The following is a 19,446-nucleotide window of genomic DNA, read 5'->3' as shown; positions in this document are numbered from 1 at the left end:
AGTCCTGCGTGTGGCATTTCACTAAAAGCATTGGGAGATACAACAGCCATCCGCACACCACTGTATTTACGGTGCGTCTACTGTACTTTGAATCCGTTTTTTTTTTCTTTCTGAGGTAGCCATACAAACTGTCCGTCCCCTGCTGTGCCCCAATGGCTTATCTCACAGCGGTGGGAAAGTTTCGTCAATTCTGCAAATACGCGCCAATCAAGTTTGCGTAACGAGGCCCCCAACAGGTGTACAGGAAAACTATTATTGACAGATGTTTTATTAAATATATGAATTTTGTGGGGGAAAGTAAACCCGTTCGTTTACTTAAACACTATGTATACAGAAAAACCATGGTAAGAGCCCCTAAGCTGTTATTTGTTATCTGAGGGTTCTGAACTTTAAGCATTTTATTCTAGAAGCTTTAGTGTTACCAACTATTTTGCACAAAATTGGTCGACAAGAATCTTAAACAAAAGTCTTGTCTTATCGGTAACTTACTTTTTTTTGGTGCTTCATCGTGTAACCTGTGGGTCTTTTTGATTTGGGCAAGCAGATAGCCCCACTCAGGCCAGTACACATCATTGTAGTTTATTCATCATATTTCCATCAAAGTAAATATAATGTCTAGTATGTACTGTATGTTAAAAGTACCTTGTACAACATGCATAAGTATGTGTCTGACAGACTTCCATCAGTCTATCATGGATTGCTTACAGTTTTTCACAATTGCTAAAACAAATTCTTGAAACAGTCACCCATTTTCTCAAAACTGTAAACACAAAACCTCATCTTCAAGCACTATTTACAAAACCTCTGAATCCTCTTGCAAAATGAAACTTTCGCCTCAAAACAGTTTTACCTGACCTCAAAATCAAACTTTCGCCTCAAAACAGATTTACCTGTCCTCAAAATCAAACTTTCGCCTCAAAACAGATTTACCTGTGCTCAAAATCAAACACTGCTCTCAAATCATAAACAAAGTGATCAAAATGATATACACTATCAAGCAGTCAGTAAACAATACACCAAAAAATTGAAAACACATTGTTCAAAACATTTTTACGTAATCTCAAAACAAATTTCATATTTATCCGTCATTGTCTTTTGATGAACGAAAACATGTTCTATCATTGTAGCTCAACATTTATCAGAAATTACTACTCTGCTTTGCTCTTTGCAATTTTTCTTGTTCTTTCTCCTCCTCGTACCCCTATACAGTACTGTACCCTGCATCTCACTACTCACAACTCACTCTTGTTCTTTGTTGATATGAACCTGCAACCAGTCTAAATCTATTGAGCAGTCAGTACTGTTACTGTAACAAATGGAAAGTACAATGTTCAGGGCCATACCATTTGTTCATTGTACAGTATAGAGCCTACAATGCACTGTACTACAGTATACAATACTATACAGTAAAAGTGACAAAAATCAAAGGAGTAAACATGTGATCAATGTGCTTCTTCTTGTCTTTGGGCTGGGTCAGGCCAGAGCACTTTGTCGACATCACAAGCAATATTTTCCCACCTTCAACAACCTGTTTGCTCTCTGAACTGCTTATATTGGTTGTGTCACATCATTTGAAACAAGTTAAATCAATTTTGAGTGGTTGTGTTTTGTCAATGACATGTTTTCTCTATTTGTATTTGATTGTTGCCATTTGTGTTTACCAGTATGGATGACATGTGCATTAGAGTGCAGAATGTGTTTTGAGAATGAGAATGTGTTCAGAGTGTTGCTGAAAAGTCTAAGTGAGATCTGCAAATTGTGTTTTACCATTGAAATGGTTTAAGGTATTGACAACAGACTGCAGAATTAGCTACATGAGTTCAGGAAACTGAGAACTTTGTTCAGCCAATGGGTTTTAGTGTTTTAGCAATTGAGAAAAACTGTAAATACTCCCACTGTCTGCCTGCCTGGCGCAGTTAATGGAAAGACACTGACGTCGTTCAAACAGCAAACAGCTGTAGTTATCAGCTACACAAACTACACCACTCTCCTCAAGGTAAGCGACACTTTTGTAATTGTTGAAGCTTTATTTGAATCGTCAACTGAAGCCTATACTAACGTGAAAGAACAGTTTTTTCTTTAGTTCAGATTTTGTGCATTAATTTATTCTCCGGATATTTACACCCTATGGATGTTTATTGTTGTGGATCATTTTAGAATATACATGTTATATCTGTTGTTATATCTGTGTATGTTATATTCTAACATGTCAAATAAAGTAATCTAGAATGTAGATAATGTAAAATATTATATAGAAATATCCAGATGATATCTAACAGAAAATACCACTGTTTCATATGATATTCGATTAATAACATTCATGCCTGTTGAGGGTGATGAAGTTTACTTATTTTAAACAGCCTACTTTAACAGGTGTTGTATATATGAAATATACAGTATATCATGCTAATTGATTGGTGCCAAATTATATTCTGAATGTAAAGGTCAATCAGTGTGAATTACTTTAAACCGTGTCATTCTTTCAACCGCAGATGTACACCACCCTCATCTTTCTCCTCGCAAAGCTGTTGCTTGTGGGCTGGATGTGTGTGGTTCCTCTCCAGGGCCAGAGGCCGGGCCAGGTGGACCCCCTGACTCTGAACCAGGCCGACCCCCAGTGCTGGGAGTCCTCATCGGGCCGCCTGCTGGAGATGCGCTCGCCCAGGATCGCTGACACGGTGCCAGCCTTCTGGAACCTCATGGTGTTCCTCAAAGCGTCGGACAACAGGAAACACTCGGCGTTGTTCTGGGATCTCGCCCAGGTCTTCTGGGACACCTACGTGGACTGCATCCTGTCCAGGACCCACGGACTTGGGAGGCGACAGTTACCCTGGCCCCGGGAGCAGATCACCGCTATGCACTCGCTTATCACTGACAGTAAGTGGTTTTATCCGACACGGTCGGACAGATACGTTAGAGCCACTCTCCCTTGTGAGTCTGGTTCATTTGCTTAATTTTAAATGTGCTAAAATGTTGATAGATTACATTGCCAAGTATTTGTAAAATGTTACATTATTACTTTGTAATTGCAATGTAACAATACACTGTGATGTATATAACGTGTGTCTGTGTATGTGTGTGCGTGTGTGTGTGTGCGCGAGCGTGTGTGTATGCGTTTGGTTGTTTGCTATAGAATCCTTTGTTAAGGATTCAAAGACGAATTCGTCCAAGCTGAAGGAATCCTCCCAGAGTCTGCTCAGTGTCCAGTTGCAGCGCACTGGCTCAGGCGGCATTCTACGTCACATAATCACGCATGCCAAGGACAAGAAGAAAAGATCCAAAATATAAATATTGTTATACTGTTACACTTTTCTACGCATGATCTGTCTATCAGTGATAGTGAACCTGCGGGTGCTGGTTATGTAGACCTATTTCCACTCTTGAATAATAAAAAAAAAAGCACATTTATCTGGGCCAGAGTTGTTCTGTATTTATGTGAGTACTTCAGAGTCACGACTTGTCTCGGGGTTTTCCCAAAACAAATTCCCCTAAAAAATAAACATGCTAATCGTATGACCTGACGTATCTAACTTTACAATTGGAAGATTGAACTGAAACGCTGAAATGTCTCCACTGCCTCTCCAATGACAATGGGCCAACTTTGATAGACTGTAGTTTCGATTTGCTATTTCCGTTTCATGAAGTAGACACGGACTAGCATTCTCATTCGCTCGTCTGCCTTAACGTAGTGGATTTGGCAAAGCGTTCGACGAAGTTGTAAGGTAAATTCATTAGACCCTATAAGCAGCTTCATTCATCGGGACATCACAAACTTAACCGTGACTGTTACTGTTTCAGAACATGGATCTGCAAACCCAACTACTTGAGGCAGATCGAGCTCTAAGTTCTGATGAGGTTCAATCGCTAGTGTTTCTTTGCACTGATCTACTGAAAAAGAACCTACAGTCGGTGTCCTCGGCCATGAAACTGTTCTCTCTGCTGTCGGATAAAGGCTTATTATCAGCGCAGCAGCCTGACCTGCTGGTTGATTTGCTCGACACCATCCAGCGTCGACCCCTCATCCGTGAACTTAATCTCGGTGACCTGCTGCCTATAACCAGATCCCTAATTTCCCCATACAGGTAGGCTATACAGTATCTATTACTCAACTTCACCTAGAACTTGTAAATGGTCATGCTTAGTCGGAACAACATGAATACCGCACAACACATAACCAGGTAACCACACCCTAATTGAAAAGGAGATTATGTCGGCATACATGGCGTTAAAAAAACATAAAAAAAACATGTACATTGTCATTTACAGACATATGCTGTATGATTTGTCTGAAAATATAAGAGAAGATGAGTTGAAGGAAATCAAGTTCCTATTGACTGATCGTCTACCTCGAAGAAAACTGGAATATATGGTGAGCCTAATTTTATTGTCATCGTCAATAGGTGTAACATGTTGAGGCAAGTATAGAGATAATGCCTGGGCTAGCCTACTAGTCTCAGAAGTTCATACAGTTGACAAGTTTGTGAATTTTCAGACGACTTTGGAAGTCTTTCTGGAGATGGAGCACAAGGATTGCCTGAGCAGCACAAATCTGGATCTTCTGAATACAATTACTGAGAAAGTCGTTCCAATGCTGAAGAAAAAGATCGATCAGTTTGTGACAGCAAGGGAGAATAGTAAGATTTGCAATCATTTAGCTTTTTTAGGAGTGTCTAGCCTCACGGCTCTGACTTGGCAGGAATGGATGACTAAGTGTATCCATAAAAGTGACTAAGCACTTTTTGGGGAAACCCTACCATGTAAATAAGGAAACATTAACTGTTATCTTATCCTATACTTAGACTTACTGTTGCAAGACACATTTATTCAGTGTTTATCATCTGTGTAAAGGCCCTGTGACTGAACAGACAGAATTTGACCAGATCAGACGTAGGTCGGCTTCTGACTATCTACCCGGACACCAGGTAGGAACACTTATCTGATCATTCCATCTTCCTATGACACGACAAACACTTTTTCTCATGAGACTTAATGACTAAGGGCTTTTCTGTTTCATTGCATTTCCACTAAGGTTCCCTCTTTGGCCCCTAAGAGACCCACCTCATGTGGAGAATTCGGTAGTGAGTCAGTTGCCTACATGTCCGTCCTATTGTTTTAAGTTGTTGTTGCTCTATTCACTTCCTGTTTTTGTTTGTGGCAGGATCGGTGGAACCTCTCTTGCCACCCTCCTATGGGAGTTCAGCTGAGGTCAGTCAACACTATCTGTCTATGCTATAAAGATGGTACAGTACACTAAAGCTGCATTACACACTATATTCACACCATCTGTATTTAAGAATACAGGAACAAACCATAACCCTGTGAAGTAATGTTCTCTCTTTCTTCCTCAGAACATCTCACTAGGTAAGTCCCTAGATAAAGCACGTGAGCACACACATTTCTCTTTCCGAAATGGACAGAACAGAACAAAGGTTACAAGCGCATTCCTGGTCATTTTGTTCTGTCTCTGTCAGATATTCCAATCATCCAAGCATCCACTGTTGGGGGACTTTCTGAAATGCTGGAGTGTCTAAGTGCCAATGAGGACAACGCAAGTGCCAACAGCCAAGGTTAGTTATGTCACCTCTCCTGTCCACATAAGAGGCCCTGCATGAAGGGTACCAGTGGGTATTTGCGGCTGCTAATACGGAATGACAGGAGACACAATAGACACAACTACATTCTCCACTGAGGTAAAGTCTAATCTAGTCTGTGGGCGGCTGTGGCTCAGGGGGTAGAGAGGGTCGTCTGTTAATCGCAAGGTTGGCGGTTCGACCCCCGACTCCTCCCAGGCCATGTGCCGAAGTATCCTTGAGCAAGACTCTGATCCCCAGGTTGCTCCCGATGGGCAGGCCGGCGCCTTGCATGGCAGCTCTGCCGCCGTGTGAGTATGGATGGGTGAATGAGAGGCAAAATTGTAAAGCGCTTTGAGTGCCGCTAAGTTAGAAAACGCACTATATAAATGCAGTCGATTTTCCATTTACCATGTAATCATGTATAATTAGTATGAAGAGGTGTATAAAGGGAGTCAGATGGCTGAGCGGTGAGGGAATTGGGCTAGTAATCCGAAGGTTGCCAGTTCGATTCCCGGTCATGCCAACTGACGTTGTGTCCTTGGGCAAGGCACTTCACCCTACTTGCCTCGTGGGAATGTCCCTGTACCTACTGTAAGTGACTCTGGATAAGAGCGTCTGCTAAATGACTAAATGTAAATAAAGCCTGAATTTGTTTAAAGACATCATTGTATGAACAGTGCAAGTGTAACAGTTAAATTGGTCAAATTCACTCCTTAGTATACTGCTCCTAGTTAACTAGGTTTTTGGTTGTGCAGCTAGCGAAATGTGGTGTAATGACATTGGTCAGTGAGTCAGAGGACCCAGTATCGTAACTCTTAGAAGCTCAACATAACAAGTGATGCAATATCAACTGTGACAGAAGAAAATATTCAACTTAAACCTGTTACAAAGAAAGTTGTTGTTTGCTCCAGAAGGATAAGGATAAGGATTTTTATTGTCATTCCAAAACATGGTACATGAGCTGGAACGAAATTAGATACTGAGGTCCGGTTAAAACCACTCACAAATAACTAACTAAACTACTCATCATAAATAAATACAATAAATACAGATAACCAATCATACACACACATAGATACAAAAAATAAACCTGAGAAATTAGCAGCATAATAATACAATGCTGTAGTGTAACTTTTAGGACAAAAGTTCAGTTTGTCAGTTCTGGAGTGTGGCAGAGTTAAGTCTGACAGCTTCTGGGAAGAAGCTGTTCTCTAACCTGGTTGTTCTGGTTCTGATGCTGTGCAGCCTCCTGCCTGAGGGGAGAGGGACAAATAGTCCATTGGCAGGGTGGGAAAAGTCTTTCATAATGCTGGTAGCCCCAGTTCTGCATCTGTTGATGTATGTGTCACCGATTGCCGGGAGACTACGGACAATCATTTTCTCTGACGTCTTAACCACACGCTGCAGGGCCTTCCTATCTGTAACAGAGCAGTTTCCATACCACGCTGTGACACACAAAGTGAGAATGCTCTCCACCACACACCTATAAAAAGATGTAAGGAATGTAGTTCCCAAACCAGCCCGTTTAAGCCTCCTCAGAAAGTACAGCCTTTGGTGAGACTTTTTTACCAGGCTACTGCAGTTGGTTTTCCAATTGAAGTTGTCGTTGATATATACTCTTTATTCAACTTTCACCTCTGCCCCCCAATGCAGATGGGAGGGGGATGGTTCCTGTTGGTTTTTCTGAAGTCCACAATAATTTATTTAGTTTTGGTCAGTGAGTCAGAGGACCCAGTATCAAAACTGTTAGAAGCTCAACATAACAAGTGATGCAATATCAACTGTGACAGAAGAACATATCCAACTTAAACCTGTTACAAAGAAAGTTGTTGTTTGCGCCAAAACATCTCCTGGATACCAAAAATATTTTACTGCTTCATTGTACTTTGTCCTAAATACTTTTGACATTACTACCTTGGGGATTTCCATGTCTACATAGCCGTGTGATCTCTCTTATAGGGAGCAACGACTCTCCTGCCATCTCCAGCCGTGCAAGCGGAACCCTTGGCCCACGACGATCACAGACGGCAAACACAGCTACAGAGTTGCCTTTAGGACTGACTTCATGGGCTCCGACCCAAACAAGCCACGGCGTAAGTATGTTATATCAGATTTTACAGAAGAGCCAAAACACATTTTGCCCAAAGCCCCACTTTTACCGTCACGCCTTTTAAGTTGTAATTGAATTACAACCTATTTATTATAACTTCAGTTGTGTCCTTTTGGCACTGGAAAGATCTCACTGAGAACGTTCATTTGATACTGTACATATTACTCATATTCACCCAACATTGCACTCCCCCATTGCTCCAAACCCTTGTGATGTTTCAGTTTTTACGTCGTGTTTTTTAAAGGCCTCAATTGACTTAAATGCATATCAGCGCACGCTTTTCTATCGATTAGACAAATGAAATGATGTCATTAATGAATGAAACGTTGACCTATAAACATACAACTGTTCACCACCGTTGATGTACATGTACAGGGATTAGGAAAGTACCCCATGAGGAGAGGAAAGATGGGTGTCTGCCTCATAATTAACAATGAAGACTTCACCCGATCTTCACCAAAGCTGAAGAACAGAGAGGGAACACTGGTGGACGAAAGTAAGATCTTTTCCTTTTTGATTTTAGGTTTGGAAGAAATATACATTTGACTCTACCTTCTTTATACACTGTGTGTGTGTGTGTGTGTGTGTGTGTGTGTGTGTGTGTGTGTGTGTGTGTGTGTGTGGCAGATAGTCTGAGGAGTGTGTTTGAGTGGCTTGGCTTTCGGATCCTGATAGACCGAGACTGCAGCAGGGCGCGCATGCTGTCCGTGTTGCGTGACCTGGCCTCCAGGGACCACAGTGACGTGGACTGTCTGGTGTGCTGTGTCCTGAGCCACGGCATGGAGGGCTGCGTGTACGGGGTGGACGGCTCCACGGTGAGACTCGGGGAGATCACCGAACCCTTCAACGGTCTGCTGAGCTCCACGCTGAGGGAGAAACCCAAGATCTTCTTCATCCAAGCCTGCCAGGGCACCCAGGAGCAGCAGCCGGTGCCCATCGAGTCTGACGGCCCCCGGTCCCGCTCTGGCCCCACTGGGGACTCCCTCTGCTGTGACGCCAGGGTGCCCAGGGACTCTATTGCTTCGCACGCTGACTTCCTGATAGGCATGGCTACTGTACCTGACTTTGCCTCATACAGAGACAGGCAACAAGGTACCTGGTACATACAGTCGCTATGCCAAAACCTCGTCCAGTTGGTACCAAGGTGAGCACGCTGACATGGGATTGGTTTTAACGGGCGGTACTGGACAGTGTGTTGTTACAGAATAAAGCATCGGTATAAAGTAAACGTATATCTCTGTCTTTCTCTTCCTCTCTCTCTCTGTGACCAGAGGTGTGGACTTGGTGTCCATCCTGACCAAGGTGAATGATGATGTCAGCAGGAAGACGGATGTTTACGGTTCCAGGAAGCAGATGCCGCAGCCTGCTTTCTCTCTCAGGAAAGGGGTGTTTTTCCCCATTCCTGACCAACCCCCCCCCCCTTTCAAACTGATCTGAAGAGTAATAGTTAGCTGGTGTTTTGGGTACACTTAAAACATTTAAAAAACTGTTATTTTCTGGCAGCAGGGATGCCGAAAAATATCTGTTGAGAAACAGAAAAGTACTGTAAGATTAAAAACATAGATAAGATGTAAAAAAAATAATATTTATATTACTGTATTTTTACCAGAAATTTCCCTATAATTCCATGAACTCTTTTACTTTTACCCTATTTTAATTGTTAGAATAGAAAATGTACACACTGATATTAATAGTAACAACCCTATTCACATTTCACCAACAGACAGTGTAGGTAAGGTGTAGGCATTGGGGAAGAGAGGTGGGAGAAGGGGACATGGGAGGATAGGACGTTTTTAACTGTATCATTCAACAGTATTTTAATGTATTTGACAGTGATACATTGACATAACAAAATATATTTTGAGTAAAATTACAGAAAATGCGTCCACTTTTGTCATAAAAGAATACAATATTTTTACAATATTTTTGGTTAAATTGATTGACACATTTCAATAAATATTTTATTGTTATTATTTTAATATGATTTCCTTGTCATTTTGAAATACAGGGGAAATATGTGCATTATTAGTGGGGAAAAACTGAAAGGATTTAAAAACATTTTTACAGTGTGGCACATAAGACAAACACTAACCTCCCTGTTGTATTCCATCAGCATTGCACTTTCAAATTTGACAATTAGTTCACTTTATTTATAGTATATTTTTCAATATGAAATTGAAAGTGTTACACAAGTATTTTCTTTGCATTTGGATGGTTTACTGTACTTAAATAGAACAAAGAAAATATGCCAAATATTTTGATGTACGTGTTGTATTGCTTTCACCGGCAACCAAAGACAAATTTGTGCAATAAATACAATGAATACAACCAAAAATCGTGACTGGTGCCATTTTGTTTCAAACATATTTGTAATGCCACACACTTTAAAATTAAAGACATCATGTTTAACGCATGAAACTGACGGGGAAAGCAGTTCCCCAGACCAGGACCAGCAGCTCTACAGGGATCCTGGAGGCTCCATCACTTGCTTCTGCCCGGGCCGGTGCACCCCAGGCCCTAGGTCAGACAGCTGACAGGTCTGCCGTGACACAGAGGGAAGACCGTGAGTAGGGTCAGATCAGAGAGGCCCAGAGCAGGGCTCCTGGAGGTTCCCAGGCTGAACGGAGAGCATCTCCGCACGCAGGCAGACTCACCACAGTGTCTAGCTGCTGCTGGGTTTGGTGAAGAGAGCTCCGCAGCAAGTTGATGGTTACATCCTTCTCAGTCAGCTCACTGCCTAGTGTCTGGGGAATGCCACAAACACTCCTTCAGTACAAAGGCTGATTTTCCCTCCAGATCAAAGTCAAATGTTATCTCACTACAGTGTCAGCTGACCTGTATCTCCTCCTCGCACTTGGCAATCTCAGCCTCAAATGTTTTTCTCTGTTGGTCTTTCTCCTGTTTACTTTTATCCAACAACTCTTGTGCTGTTCAGATGGGAAGAACAAATATATGGCAAAACCTTACATTAAGGTTAGATTTACTACAATGTGACATAGCAATACCTATAGTAACAACATTGTGGTTACACAGGAACTGCTGTGTAGTTACACTGTTAAACTTGTTATGAAGGAGGTTGGGCTTTCTAGGAGTAAGTGGATGTTAACATTGATATTGTTTTGTACACATCTTTCAGTGAACCCTTTGCGACATTAACTTACACCCTCCCCCATACTGTGCCTTCTTACACTTTTGTAACAACCTATATAACACTAACACAAAATAACATACATCGCAATTCCTATTTACATGCAAGGCTTTTACCACAGTCAGGCCTGGACTGGTAATCTGGCCCACCGGGCAAATCCCGGTGGGCCGACGCACTTGGGGCCGATATGATATTTAATATATATATAATGTTTAGTTTTTTATAAACTTGGCCAACAACCGGCCCATAAAGCAGGGACAGCGGCCCATTGGTTCATTTTCCATACTGACACTGGGCTGGCCCAATCACATCTCTTAACAGGCTCCACCCCTCCCCCTCTGTTTCCTGTGTCAGATGCAGTGGCAGTAAAAGTCTAGAGGTTGATGCCTCAACATGTGCAAAAATAACCAACATGTTTAGTGCTGTAGCTTCAGTTTCTAAGCCTACAGTACCTGACATTTTGCAAAAACAGGTGAACATAGAACATGGAGGAGAGGAGACATGGCACCTGTCAGGCAGAGGAGCAGGTGTCTGACCGACCAACCGACCAATTGTGGTGGGCCGGTCTGAGCAAAATTGCCAGGGACATTTTTTTTGTCCCAGTTCAGCCCTGACTATAGGTATTGCTATGTTGTTACAGGGTAGTTAATATAACCTTCAGGTATACACATTTAAGTATATATTTTTTTGAACCTGAGTTCTGACTTCTTTTCGAACTCTTATACAGTTAACGACCTCTCAAGGTCACAGCCTTCTAGAAGCGCACCGTTCCTCAGACACTCCCTCAGGTTCTCCTCCTGCTCCTCCTTCCAGATGCTCTCCTTCTTCACCCAGCTGCTCCTCATCTCCTCACAGATGCTCTCCTGGAGACGAGCGCGGCACAATCACAGCCACAACAACAATACGAAGACTTTCATTAACAACACAGAGGAGGGTGCTCCCCCTAACAAAGGTCAAGTGCTGCACAACACCCTGACAGGGATGCTGGGTACTGTAGGCTAGCAGAGGATAATCACCCTGACAGGGATGCTGGGTACTGTAGGCTAGCAGAGGATAATCACCCTGACAGGGATGCTGGGTACTGTAGGCTAGCAGAGGATAATCACCCTGACAGGGATGCTGGGTACTGTAGGCTAGCAGAGGCTAATCACCCTGACAGGGATGCTGGGTACTGTAGGCTAGCAGAGGATAATCACCCTGACAGGGATGCTGGGTACTGTAGGCTAGCAGAGGCTAATCACCCTGACAGGGATGCTGGGTACTGTAGGCTAGCAGAGGCTAATCACCCTGACAGGGATGCTGGGTACTGTAGGCTAGCAGAGGATAATCACCCTGACAGGGATGCTGGGTACTGTAGGCTAGCAGAGGCTAATCACCCTGACAGGGATGCTGGGTACTGTAGGCTAGCAGAGGCTAATCACTCTGACAGGGATGCTGGGTACTGTAGGCTAGCAGAGGCTAATCACCCTGACAGGGATGCTGGGTACTGTAGGCTAGCAGAGGATAATCACCCTGACAGGGATGCTGGGTACTGTAGGCTAGCAGAGGCTAATCACCCTGACAGGGATGCTGGGTACTGTAGGCTAGCAGAGGCTAATCACTCTGACAGGGATGCTGGGTACTGTAGGCTAGCAGAGGCTAATCACCCTGACAGGGATGCTGGGTACTGTAGGCTAGCAGAGGATAATCACCCTGACAGGGATGCTGGGTACTGTAGGCTAGCAGAGGCTAATCACCCTGACAGGGATGCTGGGTACTGTAGGCTAGCAGAGGATAATCACCCTGACAGGGATGCTGGGTACTGTAGGCTAGCAGAGGATAATCACCCTGACAGGGATGCTGGGTACTGTAGGCTAGCAGAGGATAATCACCCTGACAGGGATGCTGGGTACTGTAGGCTAGCAGAGGATAATCACCGTGTCAGTGTGTGGTCCAGGACTTCGACCTGTGTTATTAACCAGAATGGACCAAGGTTTACCTCACCTTATACGTGCGGAAGGAGCTCTTGAGGAAGTCGTAATCTTTCTCCAGCAGAGCTATTAAAGTAAAAACAGGGTTAGAGTTCAGTCTGAGTAATTAAGGAGTGGCTCATTAGGAGATTGTGTCAAAGTCGTCCACCAACTGAAGGTCATTCTATCCATGAATACTGTGTTTTTATGTGTGTATTTCTGTGTGTGTGTATTTCTGTGTGTGCGTGTGTATTTCTGTGTGTGTGTATTTCTGTGTGTGCGTGTGTATTTCTGTGTGTGTGTCTCTGTGTGTTTCTGTGAGTGTGCTCACGTGTGTGCTTCTTTCTATCTGTCTGTGTGTGTGTGTGTGTGTGGGTGCAGTGTGCGTCTGTTTGTCTGTGTGTGTGTGTGCAGTGTGTGTGCAGTGTGTGTGCGTCTGTTTGTCTGTGTGTGTGTGTGTCTCTGTGTGTTTCTTTGTGTGTGCTCGCATGTGTGTGCATCTTTCTGTCTTTCTGTCTTTCTGTCTGTCTGTGTGTGTGTGTGTGTGTGTGTGTGTGTGTGTGTGCGGTGTGTGTGCGTCTGTTTGTCTGTGTGTGTGAGAGGCGTCACCATATCTCTCCTCTGCACAGAGCCGGTCGTCCTCTAGAGTCTTTGCATGGAGGGCCACCACAGCACTGGTCTCAGATCTGTGAACCTGCAAAAGCTGTCTGGAGGACCGAGAAGGTTTCAAACAACCTCCTCATCCGTCTAAGACAAAAACATTCTAAATAACTTTCTTAACTTACATTATAGAAGGTTTGTTTCATTCTGAATGAAACCTGAATTGAAACCTGTAATCATGGGAGACACGTACTCTATCTCGTGTTGCTGCTGTAGCCTCACTCTCTCCGCCCGCCTGTCAGCCTCATCCAGCAGCTGTCACACAGAGACAGGATGTTAGAAGGACCGGGCAGCAGTCAACCGCATAACTAAAGTGCGTGTGTGGCGTCAGGGTATCTGTGGTAGAGCATTTAACTGCAGCTCAAAGTTCGAATTTGCCGGTTCGAATTTCGCCCTGCTCTACATCGTTTCGGATAAAACGTCTGCTTAATGAACATATTGTGAATCGACGGATTGGCGCACCGCGCGGCAGCTGTGTTGATGCGATCGGCGTTCATCGTTCAGTAGAGCAGTCAACTTTCCCATCTGCTCCTGCATGTCCTGCACCACCGCCTGCCTGGAAAATACAAGGGCACTTATAGAGTCCCGGCCAACTGGAATAGTCTAAAGTGATACATGTTGTGCATGTAATTATTCTACTCCTGTTAAAAAGGGGAGTCAGATGGCTGAGCGGTTAGGGAATTAGGCTAGGGCTAGTAATCAGAAGGTTGCCGGTTCGATTCCCGGCCTTGCCCTTGACGTTGTATCCTTGGCAAGGCACTTCACCCTACTTGCCTCGGGGGGAATGTCCCTGTACTCCATGTAAGTCGCTCTGGATAAGAGCGTCTGCTAAATGACTAAATGTAATGTAGATGTAAATTAGCCATTCCAAAATGGCCAGTAGGCCTACATGTCTGTGAATCCAACTAAAGTTTAGACTATATATTTTATCTGGACAAGATTAGGCCTATATAGGCCTACTAGATACTCACAATTCCATAGTTTTAGACAACAGTGAATAAAAAAGGCAGCGGTAAGAAGTGATCGGGTCTCTCTTGATTTAATTATGAGCTCATAGGCTACTCGTATACAGGAAACCTGAGTTCTAAATTCTGTGGAATCCATAGTAATCCCCTAGCAATACAGAATTTACAGTCTAAATAATTTGAAGTCATACATTGTTGATAAAACAATATGAAAATGTAAACTACTTCCCACGAATGTCAGTGTTTTACTAAACCAGTAGATGGCAGTATGTCGGCATTAGGCCTACTGAATCCCATACAACTGGCGGAAATAAGCTCATGAACCTGTGAACTGGATGTTGATGTCATCACAGAGTCCCCCGTAGTTTATGTGCTTGTGTGGTGCACCTCAAAAAGTCTTACTTTTTGGCAATAAAAACATATCCCATATTTACAGCAAACCATGTCGCAAGAAGGATACCAGTCGACAGCAATAAGAACTACACTCAATAACAACACAAGGTCTGTCATCGCAGCCTACTATTAGGAGACCTGCTATTTTGCGCCATTATAACTGAGCGTTGCAATTACGTGTTTCCATCCATTTCCAGAGGTTTTAGAATAGCCTACTAGTACTAATACTAGTAACTATATCATGCACGCATCTGTCTAACTTGGCTGTCATTTGTTCGGTGATGATTTCGTGCAGCTTGGTTTCTCAACATTCACCGACACCACCGTGCCCTGGCAAAACTCCGATACAAATTCTGCACGAATACGGCACCAAAATTGGCAACATTCCCGTCTACACCATGGAGAAGGCGGAGGGGGAGGCTCATCAACCGAGTTTCGTCTTCAACGTCACTATAGGAGATGTATCCAGCACGGGTGAGTGAGGCAATGGAAAGCCAATGGTTTTCCCATTCAAAATTGCTGGAGGTAGTTTCCAAGTTCATGCAGACTTGCCTAAAGTTGTGGCACTGTTTGTCAGGTCAGGGCTCGAGCAAGAAAGCGGCCAAACACCAGGCGGCAGAGGCAGCCCTTAACTTACTGGAAATGGAGACTGGAGTCGCGTAAGTCCGCTATAACCAACTTCTGTGTCATTAAGCATAAGTGTTTATTTTTGTTGTTGTTTCTTTTGTTTTTATTGAGCATAAATAACAATTAACGCTCCTTCGTTAGATGAAGTCTCAAATAGCCTACAGACAATATTGTTATTGCTCCCGTTAGACTGTGTTTTAATATTATTGGGCCTATACCTTCCGTACCTTACAGCTAAACTTGAATGTAATATAGGCTACGACTTTGGAAGTAACGTCTACTACACACTGCTCTGTGTCATCCCCTCCTGCAGCAGTCTACACGTTTGTAACGGTGTGATAGCAGAGCCCTCTGACCAGCCCAACTCAGTAGGGATATTACAGGTGGGAGATCATGACCACACCAGGCCGTGTCTTTGCTTTCGACACGATACAAATGAAAATATTTGAAACAAAAATTTGAAGTAGGCCTACATTTTTGTTTTTCCTCAGTGCTTTCTAAAATGCCTGTTTCTGAGTTATTCGTGGTGTTTTGCAGGAGCTAGCGCTGCAGAAGGGCTGGAGGCTGCCAGAGTACACTGTCATGATGGAGGCAGGCCCTCCCCACAAGAGAGAATTCACTGTTACTTGTCGAATGGAGTCGCTCTCAGACACAGGTATGAACATTGAGACATTTTGGATGTCTCAATGTTTGATGTAAGCCTGAACGCTATTCTGGTCAGTCAGTCACGCGCGGCCCATGTTCCCGCAGCGATGGGAAACTCAAAGAAGGCAGCTAAGAAAGCCGCGGCGGAGAAGATGGTGGCAAAGCTTCAAAGTCTGTCTGGTTGCCCCGAAATCACCTGGGTACGTTCCAGAACCTTCCCGCCGTTTGAAACTCCCCGTCTAACGACTCCCTCCCTCCGTTTACTTCATACATAATGAAAGTGTGTGTGTGTGTGTAATTGGTTCCAGACTCCGAAGCCCAACGTCCGGTTTGAGAACTTGCGAAACTCGTCAGCAGAGAAGATATCCCTGCTTGGAAGGAATCCCCTCAGCATCCCAAACACAGACTACATCCAGATGCTGCTGGAGCTGTCTGAAGAACAGGGCTTCCAGGTCACATACTTTGACATAGGTAAGAGGATCTGAGATCCTCCGCGAGGAAGCGCTAGATCATGACTGTGATGCTGCAGCGTCAGTTTGGCCTCATTCATTATTAATAATGAATACATAATGAATTAGGTTAGGAGAGGTTTTAGATAGCAGGGTTATCTTCAGGCATCCATCTAATGTGTGTAGATTTACATTTGATTAATTTAGCAGACGCTTTTATCCAAAGCGATGTACTAATAGTGCGTATTGTATAGGCCCTTATCAGGGGTGTTCAACTACAATTTGAGAAGATAAGATTAACCAACACTTTATTAACCACCATGCATGAAATTGGGTGCATTTAAGTGATCCAGTCACACAAATTTCCTAAGTAGGAAAGCTCTGGACCATAGATATTTATCAGTGCTTTTGTAAGTAACCACCTACTACTGTCCATATTATGATTTGGGATACATGATTTGATATCAAATTGTCTCCTTTGATCAAATACAGTACATCGGCTTAGAACTTGAGGGGAGAATGAATGCATGCTTGTCTGTTACACTAATGATTTGTGATTACTATTCCTGTTCTTATCCGGCATGTTTGTGTGTGGTGTTTGCAGATGAGCTGACGGTGAACGGGCAGTACCAGTGCCTGGCAGAGCTGTCCACGTCCCCCGTCACCGTGTGCCACGGCACGGGCATCTCCTGCGGCAACGCCCACAACGACGCGGCCCACAGCGCGCTGCAGTACGTCAAGATCATGGCCTCCGCCAAGTGAGCCCGGCGTGGAGAGGAACAGCACACACACACACACACACACACACACACAGAAACACACACACACACAACCCAGCTGAGGCACCATCTCACACCACACAGACGCTGCAAGTGGTCACATGATAGGAAATGCAAGTGGTCACATGATAGGAAATGCAAGTGATCACATGATAGGAAATGCAAGTGATCACATGATAGGAAATGCAAGTGGTCACATAATAGGAAATGCAAGTGATCACATGATAGGAAATGCAAGTGATCACATGATAGGAAATGCAAGTGGTCACATGATAGGAAATGCAAGTGATCACATGATAGGAAATGCAAGTGGTCACATGATAGGAAATGCAAGTGGTTACATGATAGGAAATGAAGGATCGTCGTTGGCAGCATTGTTCACAGATGTATTTTTCTATAACGGGACATCAAGCGTATTGCTCAAATAGTTTGACGTGTATTTATTTCTGCCTTCTGATGACATGCAGCTCTTAAAATAGGACCATCCCGATGTGTAGGCTTTTATTTAGATGGCAGACACAAAGGTTAAAGGTCAGGGAAACAGAAGGTTTAGGTCACAGGTGGGGGTGAATAATGATTGTCAGTTTTAGTTAGACGATAGTTAGCAGACCACCAGTCTCTATTTTTAATATATTTGTATTATTATACGGATATTAAATAGTATCTTTTAAGACCAGCGCACAAGAGAGGAGTAAAATGTGAAATAAATAACAATACAGTCATGTGTATAAACACTTTATATACACACATTTTATTTCACCTTGGTTTTTATTTGACGTGTACTCTGAGTCTATGTCTGTTTAATACACAAGTCCAAAACACCATTATATATGTACGCCTACATGGTGTATTTGTGCTTACGGTGTTTTGCGTTATGATGCGAGTGTGAAAGTGTCTTTTGAAGACGTATTTTTTCTTTACTGGTTTTAAGTGATGCAGAGTTGTACAGTTTGTGTGAATAGTGCATAATTCCCCAGAACAATACTAAAATGTCTGGCTACTGCCTGCCGATGTTTTTATACACCAGACTGTCCCCATTGACAATATCACGGAGACTCCAACTCAATCTACGCTGCCATTATGAGAAATAAGCGGAAAAAAGTTATTTCTGCTGTTCATGTATTATTTAATGTTTAAATGAAATGTCAGCTAACATATGTATGATGATAAGCTTCCTTGCGTGTTTGAATGTTTGGATAAGGTTTTGTTTTATGCACTGAGTGGTCTGAAATGTCATGCAGATACTGGGCTCACCTAGTATTCCATCCTCTCTTAAATTAAGTGACATATTTAAGAACAGTGGTCCTTGCACAGTCGACCACCTCGACCAGGGGTCCTTGTCGTCTTGCATTGCGAGACCTTTAAAAAAAAAAAAGATTCACTGATAAACGTAGAAACCGTACGTAGGAGGCGTACGTAGGAGCCGTACGTAGGAGGCGGACGTAGGAGCCGGACGTAGGAGGCGGACGTAGGAGCCGTACGTAGGAGCCGGACGTAGGAGCCGGACGTAGGAGCCGGACGTAGGAGGCGGACGTAGGAGCCGGACGTAGGAGGCGGACGTAGGAGCCGGACGTAGGAGCCGTGGTTTTCCGCCATCTGTTGGACGTGAGGGAAGTCTGCGGGAAGTGTTCCTCAAGTCCAATGCTGTGGTGTTAATCACACTGGAATAAAGGCATTCATTAAATCATTCAAAAATGAGTTTTATGGTTTTATTAGAACAAGCACTATGTAGGCCTAGCAGCAGTGTACAGTGTTCATGGAGAGATATGTACTTATACAATTGCACTTTAGAGGGTACTCATCGTGGAATGGATTTTTAAAGAACTCGGCTGAAAGGGCGAAGTGGTACACATCAGTCCGAAACGTAAAAGATAAAAGTCCAATTGAGAAAACAAACCTTTCGTAAGGCATTTGCAACATTCATTGTCAGGCTATGTCCTTTAAACATGCAGATATAACAACAGACTATCCAAGATGATCTAAACAGTCTCTGTCCTACTGTGACGAAACAAAGCAACATGAAATCTCAGGTTTATTTATTTTTCTCTGGTCGCTCTTGGACAACGTTTAATTTATTCATCAGTTACACGACAGACATTTGTGTTAACATTAATAGAATGTCATTGTCTGTCCAATCAAAGAGGAGAA

At 43.4% G+C, this 19,446-nt stretch overlaps 4 protein-coding genes across 6 annotated transcripts; 3 read left to right on the top strand and 1 right to left on the bottom strand.

Moving 5' to 3' along the window:
- The first annotated feature begins 2,492 nt into the window (after window positions 1-2,492).
- On the top strand, window positions 2,493-3,332 carry LOC136933723 (protein FAM237A-like). The gene is made up of 2 exons (XM_067229237.1): window positions 2,493-2,877; window positions 3,134-3,332. The coding sequence occupies exons 1-2, from the start codon at window positions 2,493-2,495 to the stop codon at window positions 3,286-3,288; spliced, it is 540 nt and encodes a 179-aa protein (XP_067085338.1). The 3' UTR covers window positions 3,289-3,332.
- A 317-nt stretch (window positions 3,333-3,649) lies between these two features.
- casp10 (caspase 10, apoptosis-related cysteine peptidase) lies at window positions 3,650-9,573 on the top strand. Of its 2 annotated transcripts, none has more exons than XM_067259880.1 (12): window positions 3,650-4,082; window positions 4,267-4,369; window positions 4,493-4,634; window positions 4,849-4,922; window positions 5,030-5,075; window positions 5,159-5,205; window positions 5,349-5,361; window positions 5,472-5,567; window positions 7,533-7,666; window positions 8,059-8,179; window positions 8,311-8,827; window positions 8,955-9,573. In XM_067259880.1, the coding sequence occupies exons 1-12, from the start codon at window positions 3,802-3,804 to the stop codon at window positions 9,118-9,120; spliced, it is 1,740 nt and encodes a 579-aa protein (XP_067115981.1). In that variant the 5' UTR covers window positions 3,650-3,801; the 3' UTR covers window positions 9,121-9,573. The 2 variants fall into 2 exon arrangements, with proteins under 2 accessions (XP_067115981.1, XP_067115989.1); XM_067259888.1 differs by having other exon boundaries at window positions 5,030-5,078; window positions 8,359-8,827.
- Window positions 9,574-10,011: 438 nt separating this feature from the next.
- On the bottom strand, window positions 10,012-14,419 carry LOC136959707 (flagellum-associated coiled-coil domain-containing protein 1-like). The gene is made up of 8 exons (XM_067254014.1): window positions 14,412-14,419; window positions 13,903-13,996; window positions 13,611-13,695; window positions 12,815-12,867; window positions 11,598-11,694; window positions 10,519-10,610; window positions 10,338-10,427; window positions 10,012-10,222 (listed from the first exon to the last, which is right to left on the bottom strand). The coding sequence occupies exons 1-8, from the start codon at window positions 14,417-14,419 to the stop codon at window positions 10,142-10,144; spliced, it is 600 nt and encodes a 199-aa protein (XP_067110115.1). The 3' UTR covers window positions 10,012-10,141.
- A 350-nt stretch (window positions 14,420-14,769) lies between these two features.
- On the top strand, window positions 14,770-19,171 carry prkra (protein kinase, interferon-inducible double stranded RNA dependent activator). Of its 2 annotated transcripts, none has more exons than XR_010879354.1 (9): window positions 14,770-14,906; window positions 15,094-15,272; window positions 15,376-15,457; window positions 15,739-15,808; window positions 15,963-16,080; window positions 16,176-16,270; window positions 16,379-16,541; window positions 17,124-17,463; window positions 17,656-19,170. XR_010879354.1 is itself a non-coding variant. In XM_067260309.1 (9 exons), the coding sequence occupies exons 1-9, from the start codon at window positions 14,848-14,850 to the stop codon at window positions 18,716-18,718; spliced, it is 933 nt and encodes a 310-aa protein (XP_067116410.1). In that variant the 5' UTR covers window positions 14,770-14,847; the 3' UTR covers window positions 18,719-19,171. The 2 variants fall into 2 exon arrangements, 1 of the variants encoding a protein (XP_067116410.1); XM_067260309.1 differs by having other exon boundaries at window positions 17,124-17,277; window positions 18,706-19,171.
- The last annotated feature ends 275 nt before the right edge of the window (window positions 19,172-19,446 follow it).

The sequence above is a fragment of the Osmerus mordax genome, chromosome 2 (assembly GCF_038355195.1).
Source record: "Osmerus mordax isolate fOsmMor3 chromosome 2, fOsmMor3.pri, whole genome shotgun sequence".
NCBI classification, from domain to species: domain Eukaryota; kingdom Metazoa; phylum Chordata; class Actinopteri; order Osmeriformes; family Osmeridae; genus Osmerus; species Osmerus mordax.
This window is presented reverse-complemented; position numbering and strand designations above follow the sequence as displayed.

Bases quoted from the DNA above. Each gene is read 5' to 3' on its own strand.
- LOC136933723 (XM_067229237.1), top strand. From the start codon at position 2,493: ATGTACACCACCCTCATCTTTCTCCTCGCAAAGCTGTTGCTTGTGGGC. The intron at 2,878-3,133 runs GTAAGTGGTTTT...TGTTTGCTATAG, and splicing joins GCACTCGCTTATCACTGACA to AATCCTTTGTTAAGGATTCA.
- casp10 (XM_067259880.1), top strand. From the start codon at position 3,802: ATGGATCTGCAAACCCAACTACTTGAGGCAGATCGAGCTCTAAGTTCT. The intron at 4,370-4,492 runs GTGAGCCTAATT...GTGAATTTTCAG, and splicing joins GAAGAAAACTGGAATATATG to ACGACTTTGGAAGTCTTTCT. The intron at 4,923-5,029 runs GTAGGAACACTT...ATTTCCACTAAG, and splicing joins ACTATCTACCCGGACACCAG to GTTCCCTCTTTGGCCCCTAA.
- LOC136959707 (XM_067254014.1), bottom strand. The intron at 13,696-13,902 runs GTGCGCCAATCC...TCTGTGTGACAG, and splicing joins ATCAACACAGCTGCCGCGCG to CTGCTGGATGAGGCTGACAG. The intron at 10,611-11,597 runs GTGCGCTTCTAG...CCATCTGAACAG, and splicing joins GAGGGAGTGTCTGAGGAACG to CACAAGAGTTGTTGGATAAA.
- prkra (XM_067260309.1), top strand. From the start codon at position 14,848: ATGTCGCAAGAAGGATACCAGTCGACAGCAATAAGAACTACACTCAAT. The intron at 15,809-15,962 runs GTGGGAGATCAT...GGTGTTTTGCAG, and splicing joins ACTCAGTAGGGATATTACAG to GAGCTAGCGCTGCAGAAGGG. The intron at 16,081-16,175 runs GTATGAACATTG...ATGTTCCCGCAG, and splicing joins GGAGTCGCTCTCAGACACAG to CGATGGGAAACTCAAAGAAG.